This window comes from Pichia kudriavzevii, chromosome 4, assembly GCF_003054445.1.
Source record: "Pichia kudriavzevii chromosome 4, complete sequence".
In the NCBI taxonomy this organism is placed as follows: Eukaryota; Fungi; Ascomycota; class Pichiomycetes; order Pichiales; family Pichiaceae; genus Pichia; species Pichia kudriavzevii.
In genome coordinates, this window is record NC_042509.1 from 1222 (window position 1) to 18373 (window position 17152).

At 38.8% G+C, this 17152-nt stretch overlaps 7 protein-coding genes across 7 annotated transcripts; 2 read left to right on the forward strand and 5 right to left on the reverse strand.

Annotated features, from left to right (window-relative positions):
* Positions 1-1489: 1489 nt before the first annotated feature.
* On the reverse strand, positions 1490-2761 carry C5L36_0D00100 (uncharacterized protein; the record flags this gene model as incomplete). Its single annotated transcript, XM_029466886.1, has 1 exon — positions 1490-2761. One exon carries the CDS (start codon positions 2759-2761, stop codon positions 1490-1492), a length of 1272 nt encoding a protein of 423 aa, XP_029322746.1.
* A 220-nt stretch (positions 2762-2981) lies between these two features.
* C5L36_0D00110 (uncharacterized protein) lies at positions 2982-4481 on the forward strand (the record flags this gene model as incomplete). The annotated part of the gene is made up of 1 exon (XM_029466887.1): positions 2982-4481. The coding sequence occupies one exon, from the start codon at positions 2982-2984 to the stop codon at positions 4479-4481; it is 1500 nt and encodes a 499-aa protein (XP_029322747.1).
* A 100-nt stretch (positions 4482-4581) lies between these two features.
* On the reverse strand, positions 4582-8880 carry C5L36_0D00120 (uncharacterized protein; the record flags this gene model as incomplete). The annotated part of the gene is made up of 1 exon (XM_029466888.1): positions 4582-8880. One exon carries the CDS (start codon positions 8878-8880, stop codon positions 4582-4584), a length of 4299 nt encoding a protein of 1432 aa, XP_029322748.1.
* A 381-nt stretch (positions 8881-9261) lies between these two features.
* On the forward strand, positions 9262-9732 carry C5L36_0D00130 (uncharacterized protein; the record flags this gene model as incomplete). Its single annotated transcript, XM_029466889.1, has 1 exon — positions 9262-9732. One exon carries the CDS (start codon positions 9262-9264, stop codon positions 9730-9732), a length of 471 nt encoding a protein of 156 aa, XP_029322749.1.
* Positions 9733-10007: 275 nt separating this feature from the next.
* C5L36_0D00140 (uncharacterized protein) lies at positions 10008-11759 on the reverse strand (the record flags this gene model as incomplete). Its single annotated transcript, XM_029466890.1, has 1 exon — positions 10008-11759. One exon carries the CDS (start codon positions 11757-11759, stop codon positions 10008-10010), a length of 1752 nt encoding a protein of 583 aa, XP_029322750.1.
* Positions 11760-12601: 842 nt separating this feature from the next.
* Positions 12602-14356, reverse strand: C5L36_0D00150 (uncharacterized protein; the record flags this gene model as incomplete). Its single annotated transcript, XM_029466891.1, has 1 exon — positions 12602-14356. The coding sequence occupies one exon, from the start codon at positions 14354-14356 to the stop codon at positions 12602-12604; it is 1755 nt and encodes a 584-aa protein (XP_029322751.1).
* Positions 14357-15155: 799 nt separating this feature from the next.
* C5L36_0D00160 (uncharacterized protein) lies at positions 15156-17030 on the reverse strand (the record flags this gene model as incomplete). Its single annotated transcript, XM_029466892.1, has 1 exon — positions 15156-17030. One exon carries the CDS (start codon positions 17028-17030, stop codon positions 15156-15158), a length of 1875 nt encoding a protein of 624 aa, XP_029322752.1.
* Positions 17031-17152: the final 122 nt, after the last annotated feature.

Sequence of the window (17152 nt, forward strand, 5' to 3'; positions counted from 1 at the left end):
ACCGCAAGCAGAACTAATTGGAAATCACATTATTGCTGGGTGTGGTATGGACTTCAAGTTTCATGGTGTGCCCCCACAGATCGACTTTTATGTTCTCGCATTGCCTCTGCTTGATAACAGAGACCAGGTATCGCTACTAACCACACGAATTCTGAATATGTCGGACAATGCTTGCAGGAATATATGCAAGTAGAACCAATATGCTGAACATCCAGACAAACTACAGTCATTTCTCCTATCCATTACCAACTCTAGCTTCCTCCATAAACCACATAGTAAGCGTTGTAGCAGTTTAGCCAGACTCATGTTTAACCGGATGTGCTCTTTAATTTCTGTTCTGCTGTTAGCATACATGGGAAACTCCACCTCGACATACAACCCTTGAATGTATGTACTCTAACATTTCTGTGTGTTTGGATATCTGCTGCATACAGGAAACTATTGTGATGACGCCTCTGGCAAAGCAGAATACCATCTATTAGATATCATTTTCACAGAGAAGGACCTTCTCACACTTCAGTCTCATATGCCTCGAAGATCGTTTATTCATATTGCACGTTCATGCCAAGCTTCTTGCTAATGCAGACACATCGGTTTACTGAAGGATAATGCGTCTCTTATTTCAGACTCCGCGTATGAAATGTCAGATACTAGTCTCTGGCTTACAACATAATATAACCAGTCATGTATACAGATGCATCTCTGTGGAGAAGTTTTTCTATTATGACATTTGCCTGAAAATTTCTATGTCGTTTTTATGCGTCTCAAGTTCAAATTCGAGGTAAGCATGAGTTCTTTAATTTCTCCAAATAGAATACCTATCAATTAAATGGCATTTCGGTCCTTGATCTTGTACTTCCATGTGCGATTTAGTACCAATCGACTCGCTAAAACTGGAAGATGATAATATGATTGTTGAAAGTGCATAAAGTTCAACAGATGGACACAATTTTTCTGATTTTGTGTATGTAAACTTCATATAGGAAATCTATATTTCTGCATATTCTGCTTAAATCAAAACATATTCTTGGAATCGATTCCTTTGGGTTTGATAGCTCAGATGCTTTATTTTTGGCTTTCAACACGCATTTGCAGTTGACTTATAGCTCAAAACCTATGTTACATCTCTCTCAAAAACTTAGGGATAGAGCATGTTTTGACATCTACTGGTGATAATATGCTACACAAAAAGCTCATAGTGCATACTTAATTATTGACTTGCATCAACTTGATGGTTCATTCAAAAATAATAAATTAGGAATCTTATGCAGAATGTCGAGTACTTCTAAATCATACAATGTTCAGATAAATCGTGAAGATTTGAGTTGGTATGCTATCAAGGCACAGCTACAATTACTGGCAACTGCAAGAATTCAATTCATGGATTTAAGTAATAAACACTCGGAAATAAACAGAAGATATAGGGTATACAAACACGTCTCAAATACACGTTGCCTAAGGCGGGGTATCTTAGATATGCTTCTCAAATTCATTTGAGCAGCTCATCATCTATTTTGTCTATTATTTGGATCTGGTCCAAATCAACGGCTTTGGATTTCGCTGTATCAAATGCTCGGAGGGCATCATCCCTACGGTTGGTTTGTAAATACAAGACCCCTAGAGAATAATATGTGATAGGAAGAATAGGGTCTTCTTGGTTAACAATAGAAATAAGCTTCTTGTATATTAGTTCAGAATTCTTGTATGCTTTAGGACTATTGGCTGATTGTCCATATTGAAACCACGCAGATGCTAAGTTAAGGAACTGTGTAGGTCCGTTGACTGCATCTTCAATACCGGCAATGGTTAACCAAATTATATTGCTTTGGAGAATTTTAATTGCATTCAGGCTATTTCCCGTACTCAGTTCAAACATTCCAAAGTAATCCCTAAGTTTTAGATATGATGATATCCAAACAGGCCACTCCTTCTTCTCGTAACTCCTGAACAAGTCCCAGCATTTCAAAAACTCTTGGCCATCTTTGCTTTGAACATGCTTATCAATCCATTGTTTTTTCAGCTCTTCCTTGTTGAACAGTTTATTCTTCCTAAAAGCCCATATATCCATGAGTTCAAATATGTTAAATTCAGAATCCTTGTCTTTTATTTGGAGCCATGGCAATCTTTCCGTTAATTCGTAGTTTTCTATGAACTCCATTCTATCTCTGATTTCCGTCTGAATTTCATTTTTCCAGTCTTTGTCCTTTGACTTCTGCCTTAACATTGACCATCTAGTAATCACAATCAAGTCCCTGTCAATCAAAAGATCCCTCTCGGGATTCTCTTTGTCAATGTTATTCCGAATCAGGTGCTCAAAAATAAAATTACTCAAATTGTGGTATGTTCCAATCAATTTGTCCATCATATTCAAATGCTCATACATCTCTGCAATCTTCAAAACAATGCCTGTGTATTTTAAACTCAATTGATCCATCCCCTCTGCTTGCGATTGCTTAAGAGCTAGTTGGTAGTGCTTCAAAGCATTTAGATAGTCATCTTTTCCATCTCTCTCTTCCCATAAGCCCTTTCTTAATTCCTTACTAACATCGGTCGAATAAGGATTCCATGGCTGCCAATAATACATCAAGACTGCACTTCCAACCAATGAGAGTACTCCATATTGGATATACTTGCCATATTTCTGCTTCCTGTTCTTCTCTTCTTGGTACTTCTTATATTCCCTAATAGCACGTTCACTGGGAGGAATATACTTGTTCACCAGTTTTGCTGGTTGTCGAAACAAAATGCAAGATCTCCTCATGTCTGTGCCTAAGCGTTCCACTCGACTTGATCTACGAAGATTTTATAAGAGGATTAACCATCGGAGGCTGAGGAATTATGTGGTTTTCGCATGCCATAGTTCAGCCCTGAACTTCAGAAAAAATAAAGAAAAAAACAGAACCCCGGCACTTTGTGAGCATTAGTTTCTACATCATGTTTACTTTCGACCAAAATACACTTATACTTCTAGCCATTCAATAATGAAGGACATTCAAGATAGACATCGTACTCTTAAGGAATCATTCTCCTCCAACCCACGTTCGGTCCGGGATTCCAAGGATCTCCTTTCGAAATTCAGGAATGTGTTGTCCCAATCGTTTGAACCAATCGCAGCTGCAGTCAAGGCGGACTTTAACAAACCACAGCTGGAATTCTATGTTGCAGAATTTGGACAAGCTATTGCTGAAACGAATAATATAATCAACAACTTGGAATCAATGCTATCATCACCTTCCCCTAAAACTGTTCCGGTTACTTTTTCTACAATGTTTATGGAGGTTGAAAAAATTGCATTAGGTACTGTTTTAATAATATCTCCATTTAACTATCCTTTGATATTGTCCATATCACCGTTGGTTGGTGCTATTGCGGCAGGTAATAATGTGGTTTTAAAATTACCCTACGATCAATTGCCCAACTTTTCTCGTGCACTGACTGAAGTTCTTGAATCGGTCTTCCCACCAGAGGTGTTATTAGTAGTTGGTGGTGGTGTTACAGAGTCGACATATCTTCTGAATGAGTGTAAATTCGACAAGATATTTTTTACTGGATCCACAAAAGTTGGTAAAATTGTATATGAGGCAGCAAGCAAAAATCTAACGCCGGTGGTTTTGGAACTTGGTGGTAAATCACCTGTGTTTATTACAAAAAATATTGACCTATCTTCAATTGATGCTTTGCTGGACCGCTTATTGTGGGGAAAGTTTAGCAATGCAGGCCAAACATGTGTAGCACCAGATTACGTCCTAGTTGACTCGGTTGTCTATGAGAAAGTTATGAATCATCTGCAAAAAGCATTTGAAAAGTTTTCCAAGATAGATAATAAATCAGATTACTCGCATGTTGTCAACCAAAGAAACTTTGACAGGCTAAATGGCCTAATTGAATCCACAAAAGGTGATGTTATTGGGGGTAGAACTGTCAAAGAGGATTTATTTATAGCGCCTACGATTGTTTCCAACATAGACTGGAACGATCCTTTAATGTGTGAGGAAATCTTTGGTCCTATATTACCAATCATCAAGTACGATGGTAGCTTTCAAAGCATAATTAAAAAGGTAACTGAGAATCATGATACGCCATTGGCCGCTTATTTGTTCTCATCATCAGAAGAAGATTTGACCATGCTCAGAAAGTATCTGAGATCAGGCTCTATATTGGTCAATGAAACATTAATGTCTGCAGGATGTTTTGTAACTCCCTTTGGTGGTATTGGTTCCAGTGGCTTTGGTAATTACCATTCCAAGTGGAGTATAGACACATTCACTCATGAACGTGCTGTATTGAAACAGCCGCTGTGGGCAGAGTTTTTGCTAGCTGAGAGGTACTACCCATACACTGAGAAAAAGTTAAGAAAACTTATGCTGTTATCAAAGATCCCCGAAATACCTTTCCAGTTGGTCAAATCCATTTTATTTTATTGTCTAGTTTTCATTTGTGGATATTTCGTTGGTGGGGTTTGGAACAGTTTTTCTCGATAAACGAAGCCATCATCATTACCCATCAAATCCATTTATAACATTATATCCAATTTATACACTTATTTCTTCTAACTTACTGTACATTTTTTTTTTCAAACCTCTAGTCAAAATAATATCCACCTGCAATAAAGCGAATCATATATTCATCAATATGTCCAATCTCATCATCCAAACCGTTATCGATAGTTTCTGCCACTTCTTCTGCTTGTTTGCTATGGTGGTGAGTACTCAATTCTTCAACTCTTGTAGCCAATTTCTCAATCTCAGCAGATTCCTCAACAGGCGTGGGCTCACTGTCCATACGTCCTACATTGCCTCGGTTTTCTTCATCAGAAAAATCTTCAACGTCGACATTGGATTCCTTCATGGCAATTTCTGCGGCTTTAGCATCCTCAACGTCTTCAGCCATTTCCAACGCTTTAGTGAAATCTTTCCCGCCACCTAAGATTAGTTTCTTGTCAGACTCTGTATCGCCCGATTTACCTAATAAGTCCTGAACAGTCAACTTAGTAAAGTAATCTGTTGTAAAGTCACCTTCTTGAATGATGACGTCATCTAAGTGTTTCTTTTGTTCTGCTTTTTTCAAAATATTTGCTTCGATTGTGTATTCAGACACAAATCTGTATATGTGAACATCTCTTGTTTGACCAATTCTGTGACATCTATCTTGGCACTGCTTATCAATTGCAGGATTCCAATCTGAATCGTAGAATATAACAGTGTCCGCACCTGTAAGGTTAATACCCAAACCACCAGCTCTGGTACTTAATATAAAGCATTTCACTCGCGGATCATTGTTGAACCTCTCTGTTAGCAACTGCCTATCCTCGATCTTTGTAGCACCATCCAATCTCATGTACGTATAACCATTGAAGTTTAGAAAAAGCTCTAGAATATCTAGCACCTTAGACATCTGTGTGAAAATTAAGACCCTATGTCCAGCAGGGATTAAATCATGCAACAACTTTGCAAGTTTTTGCAATTTACCACAATCGTACTGTAGTAGAAACTTATCAGGAAAAGCTATAGAGGTTTTAACTTGAGCCTGGTGGAATGGATTCAAAATCCTATTACTTTGTGAAGCATAGATCAACTCATTTTTAGCATCAGCGGGAAACATAAGATCAGGAATGTTCAGGCAAACAGCTTTGGGCGTAACAAATGCAAACTTATCAACAATGGTGCTCATCATCTCCGAAACTTTGACGATGGACTTCACCAAATCCAAGTTTACAAGTTGACTCGTGTGATTTTTGTTTTTCCTCAAGGTTAGCATATCAACCAAACTAGAAGATAAAAGTTGTGATTTATTACAATTGAAATCATTGACATATCTTCGATACTTCATCAATTCCAACAAATCAGAATTCTCTTTATTTAATAAGTATTCATAATAGCTTTCAAGGTCATTATAATTAGGAATGATTTTTTTTCCTGCAAGCTTTTCCTCCAATTCATTGATGGTTCTAGTGAAAACATTCGAAGCATTCAATTCACAGATAGTTTGTAGATGGTAAGATGGACTGTTGTTTGTGTATTTCATACCACTGACAAGGTTTAAAAATGATAGATTCACGGTATCCGTTGTATTAAACTTCATCAATTTTTCTACAATTCTGTTTTTGATTTCATAATTGGATGAAACAGCCTTTTCCTCACTAAAACTAGTCAAAATTGGTCGGACCTCAAATAGGTCCGGATGGTTACAGACCTTCCTCAATTGCATCAAACAGTTGATAATACTTAAAAAATTTCCGCTAGCTAGAGTTTCTTTAGTTTGCGCCCTACTCATGAAATCATCGTAGAGCAATCTTTGTCTTTTAGATAGACGACAGTATACAATGTGTTCATATTTGGCAGGCATTTGCTTCTCGACGTCCTGTTTTAGTCGTCTCAACAAATATGGCCGTAGGACCTGGTGTAATTTATTCACGGTCTCTTTAGATTCACGATCACTGGTACCTTGCTGAATAATTTTGTCAACTGGTTTTCCAAACCACTGTTGAAAATTCATTAGATCCGCAAACCCCTCAGGCATACTTGCGTTACCCTCTTTGGATGAGGGCATTAAAAAGTAGAGAAGGGACCATAGCTCGATAATGTTATTCTGTAAAGGGGTACCTGTGAGTAGCACACGGTGTTCAGTATTAAAATTCAATAGAGCCTTCCACCTTTGGGACTTAAAATTCTTGATGTTGTGGGCCTCGTCTAGGATCATATATTTCCACTTTTTCCTTCTGAATATAGGCTGATCATGGACCACTAGTTGATATGAAGTAATGCAAACGTGGAAAGTATCGGGAGTGTTCCAACCTTTACGTTTCTCTTTTCTTTGTTGAGGTGACCCATAGTATGTTAAGACTTTAAAGCCTGGCGCAAACCTCTTGAATTCCATTTCCCAATTTAACATGACTGAAGTTGGCACAACTATCAAATGCGGCCCCCACTCGTTTTTTTCACATGCCAGGTAGGATAATAATGAGATAGTTTGAATAGTTTTACCCAAACCCATTTCATCGGCCAAGATACCATTTGTACCATTGTTATATAGAGAGGCCAACCAATTTAGACCTTGCTTCTGATACGGACGTAAAGTTCCCTTTAACAAGACAGGGGTGGGGACACTAGGAATACCATCGTCAGTCATCTCCATATCTACAGACTCGATTTGATTAGGATGTTCAGGTGAAGAGGAAGGTGTCTCATTTTCAAAATGATCACTATAGACAGATTCATCGTCCTCATCATCGGAGTCTTTGTTTTCATTCGTCGCAAATAGATCCGCCAAGCCAGGGGCTTTTTCACTTTCATTGTCTTCATCATCGGAGCCACCATCGCTAGAGGACTCGGACATACTTTCGTCACTAATGGAGTAAGAATCGTTATCATCATCTAAGATTGATTTTGCTGACACTCCTCCAACCGTCTTTGTATCGTCATTTTCTCTAGAGTGACTACTTTTATCACCAATAGAAGAATCGTCCTTGTAAATTTCAGCCAGTGACGTGCTTCTCAAAGAAGGAGCACCATCAATTTTGATGGATTCCAAGTGCTTGTACTTTTCCTTTAGCTGCTCAACTGTAAGCTTGCTATCGTCAACATTGTCAATAGCTCTATCTCCACAAAGTGCATCGTTATTCTCATCGTCGTCATCGTCTTCAGAACTTGAGCTTAACATTTCATCGCTTGATTCATCATCTGAATCACCTCCATCGTGTTCGCTATTTTCACTCTTGGCTTCGATTCTATCTTCGGGATCCAAACTGGGAGTATTAGATATCGATTTCCCCACTAGTTGGGCCCCTAAAACCTTTGTACTGTGATCCAAAATTTTAGACAATTGTTCCTTTGATTTGAGCATACGTTCACGCTCCTTCTCTCTTTCTTCCAAGATCTTGTAAGCCTTCAGAGCTATATTCCATTTCTTCTTCACTTCTCTAGCAGTGTCTTTGGCCAACCTAACGATTTTCTTCCGGAATTCTTTTTCCTGTTTTTCATTTTCCTGCGATAAACGCTTGAAGTGCAACTCAATCATCTGTGCAATCCTTTTACATTTTTGTATCTTTAACGCCCTGGTGTCATGTATCAGTTTAGAAGATTTCATAGCTTGTGCAAGTAAATGGTCGTAATGGGTTAGATCATTTTTAATTCTAAATGGAACACCTGGAGGTTTATAATTATTGATGTGATACGCTGGATTCCTCTTAATCATTGTTGGCTCTCTAACACCGTTTGGCACTGGCCTGAACGGGTTTTCATTATAATCAATATATAGCAATTCCTTGTCTTCAATGGCATTTTTAATCTTGTTAACCAAAGATACCTGGCTTTCAAGGTAATCTTTATATTCTGATGTTTCAATCTCAGGAGCTGGGTCTTCAAGAACATTTCGATATGAACCAAACAATTCTTCAGTGGAGTTGAACTGGTGTACAGGGATGTGATCAGGATGTGTTACTATTTGTGGTTTGACAGATATGCGAAATTTCACTTTGCTAGTTTTATTTAATGTTTTTTGCTTCTTGTTGACACTAGTAGAATCAAAGTCATCTTTTTTTCTTTTCCCTAGGCAATTGGTATCATTCTCTAGTTTTTCTCTGATTTTATCATTGATTCTCGACGATAGCCTCTCCTTTATCAATAGTAGCTTACTGTTTTGTGTTGTAGTTGCATTTCTCGTAGAACGTTTACTATTTTGTGGCCACACATTTAGATTATTGTCATTTTTAAAGATGGAGAAGCTTTCTGACTCTTTATTCAGTATGATTTGATCGGGCGAAGGATTATAATTGACTATTGTGTTGAAATTTTGAAGATGAAATAATTCATCAATCAAAATATCCGAGTCCGCTAGAATGTCTAGCAACTTGTTTTCTGTTACAGACATGTATTCGGCCATGAAGAATCTGAATCAGGAGTCAGAAGTTAGATTGGAGTATTCCTGAGACAAGAATGTGTCGAAAACAGTTTTTGCCCCTACCTCTGGCCAGATGTGTGGATCACCAAAATACGTGTTTCCCTTCCGAGACACGATCCCTGGAACATGCAAGAAAAATTTGTAAAACTTGCCTACAGTTAATGCGACGCGCCGTTCTCCGTCTCACCTTGCTTTGATGTGCATACATCAGTGCACCATATTATTTTGTCCACTCTCAGGTTCTTCAATTCTCAGTTGGCTTCATGAAAATGAGAGAATCTACAATTGGAGGTGTATCATTCCTTGAAAGCAAGAGCCTGTTTGACCCAAGCAAACCTTGGAACCAGCACTATATTAGCGAAAATGTTTAGCAGATCACTTCTAAGATCAGGCCTGATCAATCAATCCTTTAAAAGATTCAACTCCACCTCAGCAAAGTACGGAATCCCAAAATTCTTGCCAGATGCCGAAAAGGAGTTTGGAATTAAGACCCCAGAAAACTACGTTCCACCACAATACAGAGATCCATATGAAAAATATGACGACCAACAAAACAGGGTTAATTTTGGTGAGGAAATCCATCCATACCATGACTATATGGATATGTGGTCTCCAGACCATTTCCAGTCTGTCAAGGACCATGTTGCAGTTAGACAATTTCTCACATTCATGGGTTTGTTAGGTGTATTTGCTTATGCTATCTATGTGACTGACATTTGGCCAGAAAGACCAAATATGCCAAGATCATACCCTTATGATGGACTATATAGAGATTTGGGCGGCAGAGAAGGTGAACAAGAATTAATGCAAGCAAGGGTTGATAAGGGTAACTAGAAAGGAAACACCAAAAAACCCACCTGATGATAATATATTCATACATACAGCATCTTTAATTTATTATTCTTCCCAATTCAATCCATATGTATCTGCTTTTTCTTTAAAAATAACTTATTTATTAAACCAATAACACGAATTAAACTTTAGATATTGGATATCGTTTCGTCATTGTTTGTTTGAAACATAACGATGTATCTATTCGTCGTTCAGTTTCTTTAAGATTATGAAGGGTAGTACAAAAAATTCACAATTATATATACCATGCTAAGCGTTTAACACCAGAATTTGTAAATTCTGTAATAGAATGGCTTGGATGCAATAAAAGCTTTCTCTTCAGCGATTTCTTGTTTGAGCAATTCCAAATCAACTTCTCTTCTGCCGGTGTCGATATCGATATCTGCAGATCTGACGAAGAACTTGTAGTCCTTCTTGTAAAAGACCCAAAAAACGTAACAAACAATGAGAATAGGAACACATAAGAAAACCTGGAAGAACGAGGTGGCATTGGCCTTTTCACCGATCGGGAATAATGCAACCCAGAATTGGGCCATTAAGATCAAGCAGTTCAACAAGACACCAAATATGGAACCATAGATACCAAGTTGAGCGCAGAATGGTAGTTCATCGGTTCCTCTGCCTTTGACATAGAGAGCCCTTCTGAATCTGAGGTGGCATGCACAGATGGACCCCCATGTGAAGATAGAGGACAAACCGGACAATGCCAACATCCAGTCGAAAACATCGTCATGATGAGAAGATGCTGCTAGGTAACACAATAGACCAATGATGAGAGAAGTAACAACACCAGCTAATGGTCTTCCCTCTCTGTCAATATAACCAAAAATTCTTGGAGCAAAACCTTGGTCAGCCAAAGAGGCAATTGTTCTTGATGCACCATAAACAGAGGAGTTAGCAACAGAACAGACGGCAATCATAATAACGGCGTTCATGACAGATGGCAAGCCTCTAATACCAGCATTTTGGATGGAAATGACAAAGGGAGAAGCAGCAGCACCAGAGTTGCCCAATAGCCGTGGATCATCGTATGGGACATTAACCCCAACTAAAGTTAAGGAGATGATGTAGAAAAGAGCAATTCTCCAGAAAACTTGTTTTGTAGCAGATGGCAAGGATTTTCTAGGGTTTTCAGTTTCAGCAGCTGCCAAACCAACCAATTCCGTACCTGCAAACGAGAATGCAGATGTAACAAACACAGCACAGACACCTTTGAAGCCAGCGGCAAAGGCGCCAGGATGATGCCAATACTGGCCACCAATGTAACCACCCTTAGGGCCACCGCCACAGTTGATAACAATACCTAGGATGATGTAACCAATGATGGCCAAGACCTTCAAAGCAGAGAAGATGAACTCGGCCTCACCGTAACCCTTGACACCAAAGACATTGATAAACAAAACCAAAACGTAGAAGATAGTGACCCAAGCCGCAGAGCTAACTTCTGAGTTCCAGTAGTCGATTGTGATTGCGGCAGCAACTAATTCTAAAGGTAGCACCACTAACCATTGCAAGGCATAATTCCAAGCCATACAGAACCCCCAAGCACTGGATATAAATCTAGTATTAAATTGAACAAAAGAACCAGAGACAGGGAAAGCAACACACAATTCACCCAACGCTTGGACGGTACAATACATCATACAACCGGTCAAGATCCAGGCAATGACAAGGGCAGCCGGACCACCAGTGGCCAATGCTGAACCAGAACCAACGAATAAACCAGTACCGATGGAACCACCAATTGCAATCATTTGCAAGTGTCTGTTTTTCAAGCCTCTCTTCAATGGAGCTCTTGCAGAAATGAGGTTGGCCCTTTCAATATCAGTGAGGTTAGGATCGATTTCACCTAGATCTATAGGTTTGAAACCATCGATAAAATTTTGATAGAACCCTTTGTTCTCCCTCTCAGTAGAATATGCATGACTAGCGTTATCTTCAAGTTCATTAACAGGAGAAAAAGAAGTACTCACGTACTCCTTCTCATTATAAGTCTTTTCTGTAGACATTCTATCTTATTTGTTTGTTCTCGAGTAAATGAGAAACCCAAAAGGTAACAACTTAGAGTAACTAACCTCAAGTGAGGGGAATGGGTCAATATAAATAGTGCAAAATAGCTGCAAACCCATGACAGTAAACAGTGTTATCAGGTATCTGCATTTGTAGAGATAGCGAAACATAGTATCAGGGCATGACCGAGGCAGGGCAGAGCAGAACATAAAATGGAAGGGAAGGATAAAAGGGTCTTGATTTGCTGTGATCTCCTCAGAAGCCGCAAAATATAATCGATGCTACGGCATTAGGTTATCAAACAGTACTTATCTGTAGATGTGACTTCAAAGATAAGATCGACTCTATCTTTTTTTTCTTTTTTTTTTCTCCGGGCTGTTGTTTCTTTGATTTTCTATAATTTTACTTCCGTTTTATACTTTCAACTGATTAGCGCGACCCGTCCCAGAAACAGGTAATGCCGTCCCTGGCCGTTGCAAATTCCAGAGATATTCACGTAACAACGGGATTATCTATATGATTTGTGGTTCTGTTTTCTAGTAACGGTACCATTATTAGCGGCACCGAAAAGTGGGCATATACGGAGGTCAAGTGAGGAATGATTTTACCGGAATTGTACCTTATCGGCGGTCAGGGTGAAAAAAAACGGCTGGAAGATCTGAATCCTTTTTAGTGACTAGTTGTGGGAAAGAGAAGAAAGGAAATTACGATCGTCAGAATACCATTTTGCGGATGTTTGCTTCCATTGTATTTAGACGATGAGACGTGATTTAAACCTGTAAACGTTATAGAAAAAAGAGACAAGAAAAAACAGTGTTTTTGAATAAAGATAATGACACATCTAGCACCATGTCTTATAGAGTCTATAGTAGAATGGCTTGGATGCAATAAAAGCTTTCTCTTCGGCAAGTTCTTGTTTGAGCAATTCCAAATCAACTTCTCTTCTGCCGGTGTCGATATCGATATCTGCAGATCTGACGAAGAACTTGTAGTCCTTCTTGTAAAAGACCCAAAACACGTAACAAACAATGACAACAGGAACACATAAGAAAACCTGGAAGAACGAGGTGGCATTGGCCTTTTCACCGATCGGGAATAATGCAACCCAGAATTGGGCCATTAAGATCAAGCAGTTCAACAAGACACCAAATATGGAACCATAGATACCAAGTTGAGCGCAGAATGGTAGTTCATCGGTTCCTCTGCCTTTGACATAGAGAGCCCTTCTGAATCTGAGGTGGCATGCACAGATGGACCCCCATGTGAAGATAGAGGACAAACCGGACAATGCCAACATCCAGTCGAAAACATCGTCATGATGAGAAGATGCTGCTAGGTAACACAATAGACCAATGATGAGAGAAGTAACAACACCAGCTAATGGTCTTCCCTCTCTGTCAATATAACCAAAAATTCTTGGAGCAAAACCTTGGTCAGCCAAAGAGGCAACTGTTCTTGATGCACCATAAACAGAGGAGTTAGCAACAGAACAGACGGCAATCATAATAACGGCGTTCATGACAGATGGCAAGCCTCTAATACCAGCATTTTGGATGGAAATGACAAAGGGAGAAGCAGCAGCACCAGAGTTGCCCAATAGCCGTGGATCATCGTATGGGACATTAACCCCAACTAAAGTTAAGGAGATGATGTAGAAAAGAGTAATTCTCCAGAAAACTTGTTTTGTAGCAGATGGTAGAGATACTCTAGGGTTTTCAGTTTCAGCAGCTGCCAAACCAACCAATTCCGTACCTGCAAACGAGAATGCAGATGTAACAAACACAGCACAGACACCTTTGAAGCCAGCGGCAAAGGCGCCAGGATGATGCCAATACTGGCCACCAATGTAACCACCCTTAGGGCCACCACCACAGTTGATAACAATACCTAGGATGATGTAACCAATGATGGCCAAGACCTTCAAAGCAGAGAAGATGAACTCGGCCTCACCGTAACCCTTGACACCAAAGACATTGATAAACAAAACCAAAACGTAGAAGATAGTGACCCAAGCCGCAGAGCTAACTTCTGAGTTCCAGTAGTCGATTGTGATTGCGGCAGCAACTAATTCAAGAGGCAAAGTAACTAACCATTGCAAGGCATAATTCCAAGCCATACAGAACCCCCAAGCACTGGATATAAATCTAGTATTGTATTGAACAAAAGAACCAGAGACAGGGAAAGCAACACACAATTCACCCAACGCTTGGACGGTACAATACATCATACACCCGGTCAAGATCCAGGCAATGACAAGGGCAGCCGGACCACCAGTGGCCAATGCTGAACCAGAACCAACGAATAAACCAGTACCGATGGAACCACCAATTGCAATCATTTGCAAGTGTCTGTTTTTCAAGCCTCTCTTCAATGGAGCTCTTGCAGAAATGAGGTTGGCCCTTTCAATATCAGTGAGGTTAGGATCGATTTCACCTAGATCTATAGGTTTGAAACCATCGATAAAATTTTTGAAGAATCCTTGGTCTTTCTTAGTTTTAGAGTATGCGTTCGTACTCACATCGTCTTCGATTTCACTAACAGGAGTGATAGAAGTGCTTGCCAACTCCTTCTCGTTGTATGATTTTCTCGTCGACATTATATGTACTTTATCTTTGTCTCAAAAGAAGGTGCAATCAACCTAAGAAGAGGAAGATAGATGTACCTCTGACAAGAAGGAACAGCATGTTTTATATACTTCTTTTTTACTGCACTGATTGTTATCAGTATGTCGTGATTGCAAGTAAAACAAAATGCTTCAAGCTGATTAGCGGAAAGAATTTAACAAAAACAAGCAAGTCGATTCGGAAAAAGCTTTGACATCATCGAAAGGCTAGATTAGATACCACCCCTGATAGTGACAGTTCCCCTCTCTTCAACATGGCATGTATTTTCCTCTTATCTAGGGCATGTCCATATTTGGCAACGCCTCTCGCCTCTGGCGGCACTTGTGCCGTAATTTCACGGCATTGGCGTTTTATCGTTCGGCGTAGGTGGCCCGATATTCCAAATTGGGCGGAAATTTTTTCCAGCTCATAGCCGAGTTTTTACTTTTTGGGAATATCACGTGACACAAAACAATGCGCCGTAGAAGGACTACTGTTGATGTTGATAAGACGTGTAATAGAGGTTCTTTTCTATGAACTGGGAGGAGGAGAAGCCAACCAACGACCACAGTTCTATAGATATCGACTAGGTCGGCAAAAAAAGGTTAGGAGACAAAAAAAAAAACAAAAAGAAAAAAACATAGAGATAAACCCAAACATATTGCAAGTATTTGAGGAACAGGGTTGTGTAATTCCTGCATGCGTCATGTTTAGACCTGATTCAAATCATGATATCTATTTACAGTATAAAAGGGAGTACATCTATATATATGAATATAATTGAGTGGTACTTTATTTGAGAACCTTGTCGGTGTCTATTTTCCACTCATCTTTATCATTGTCTTTAATGAGCAGGCCTTGTTCCTCTAATCTATTGAACATATCCTGTGGAACCCAACCTCCGGTTGCAGTGAATGGCTTGGAGCCATTGGAAATTTCGTATTCTTGAATCTTCTTGGCAAATTCATTGATCTCATTTTCATTGAATTTAATAGGATTAGGTTCACCCTTCGCCTTACCTAGAACTCCATTTCCATTGTAATTCTCCCACATTGTAGATATTTCAATTAAACCATTTTCAATATACAATGCATCTTTCAAGTTCTTGAAATTCAGAATGTTTAAGTAACAGCTCTTAACAAGCTTAATAACAGGTGAAATAACCCCAACTAATTCCTTGCTGTTTTTGTTAATGGAAACTTCCCATAAAAATTGGTTTCTGGTCCTTTTAAACATAAATCTGTATTGTTCCTTTTCAACGTCATCTAATTGGTTGAAATTGTTCACTTCTTGTTGTAAACTAAAGATTTTTTCACCATTATATTCCAAGAACTTGGGATAATTACTAATTAGGAATGGCTTGACGACACAGTTTTCAAAGTCTAGAAATTCAAACCCTTTGTTATCTTTTCTAACTAATACATTCATTGGATCCAGATCTCCAATTAATAATCTTGGTTTCAAAAGTTCAGCAAGATTTGGAATGATAGTTTCTTTAGGATTTAAGTTAAACATCTCTCCTGCAACTAGTCTTAATTTTTCAAAGATTTTGATAGCATCCTTCAGATCTGCAATGTCATCCTTAACATTCTCACCCTTTTCAATTGCTGCCAATCTGTTTCTTAAACTTAAAATTTCCAAGTCTACTAGATCTTGTATCATCTTCAAAGGCTCAGATCTCTTCCATGGACCAACGTACCTATCGATATCTTCCCCTGCAACATATTCCTTGTTTCTATAATATGCACTTTCAACACTTGGCCCAATGACCCATCTATCTTGGCCTTCATATGCAATCGCCTCCAAGCCCTTTGGACAATCATCTTTGAAATAAATGGACCCATAATTATCGAAAATAAAATCGCCCACAATTTTGTTGAAATCCGCCAATGGCTCAATGACCTCGTTCAATTGACTGATCGCTTCATTGCAATCCAACCTATCGTCCTTACTATCAACTAGTGGATTCCATTTTTTCATTAATGACGATTCAACATCCTCAATATACTCCATTAACATGAAAGGATGTCCAAGTTGATTGTCATACTCACCGGAATAAGCCAAGACTTTTGGAATGTTTAGGTTTAACGCGTTTGATAAAAAGTCCATTGTAGCAACCTCAGATTCAATTTTCCTCTTTGTGAAAACTTTGGATCCCAATGAGTAAGGTAATCTCAGCACTAGTTTCTTATCCAATCCTTCAAGTTGAATTCTATAAATTCTGTGGTGTTTTCCTTCATGTAATGACAAGACTTGATTGATATCCTTGACTTCTCCATCATTTCCAAAGAAATTTTTGATATTATTGCTCAAAACCTTTACTTTATCAACCCTTTCTATAGCATCAGGATTGGTTTCACCAAGTGACTTGCCTAATGAATTGATATTTTTGAGAGTTTCGTTTAAACCTTGGATTGAAAACTTGGTGAATCTTTTTTGCTTTTCCTGCTTATCATTTTTCAGCCATGTCCCCCATGAATATTCAAAGATATGATTACGTTTTGGATCAGAATCATCGAACAAGTTAGTTGTTGTCTCCTTTGGTGCGGTGCCAATTTTGGTAGACTGGAATCTGACCTGATTCAGTGCACAAATACTAACTTTGCGTGGAGTCCTCAGAATACTCCTAGAGTATTTTAAAGCAGTTCTAGTTGATCTAGATAACATGGTGAATTGTTTGTAGTTGGTGCTTCAATGAAAATTCATTCAGCCAATTCCCTTTCACAAGAAAAATCGTCCACTTGTTGAAGAAAAGTGTCAAGATTCATTGCGAAACTACATTTTTTTTT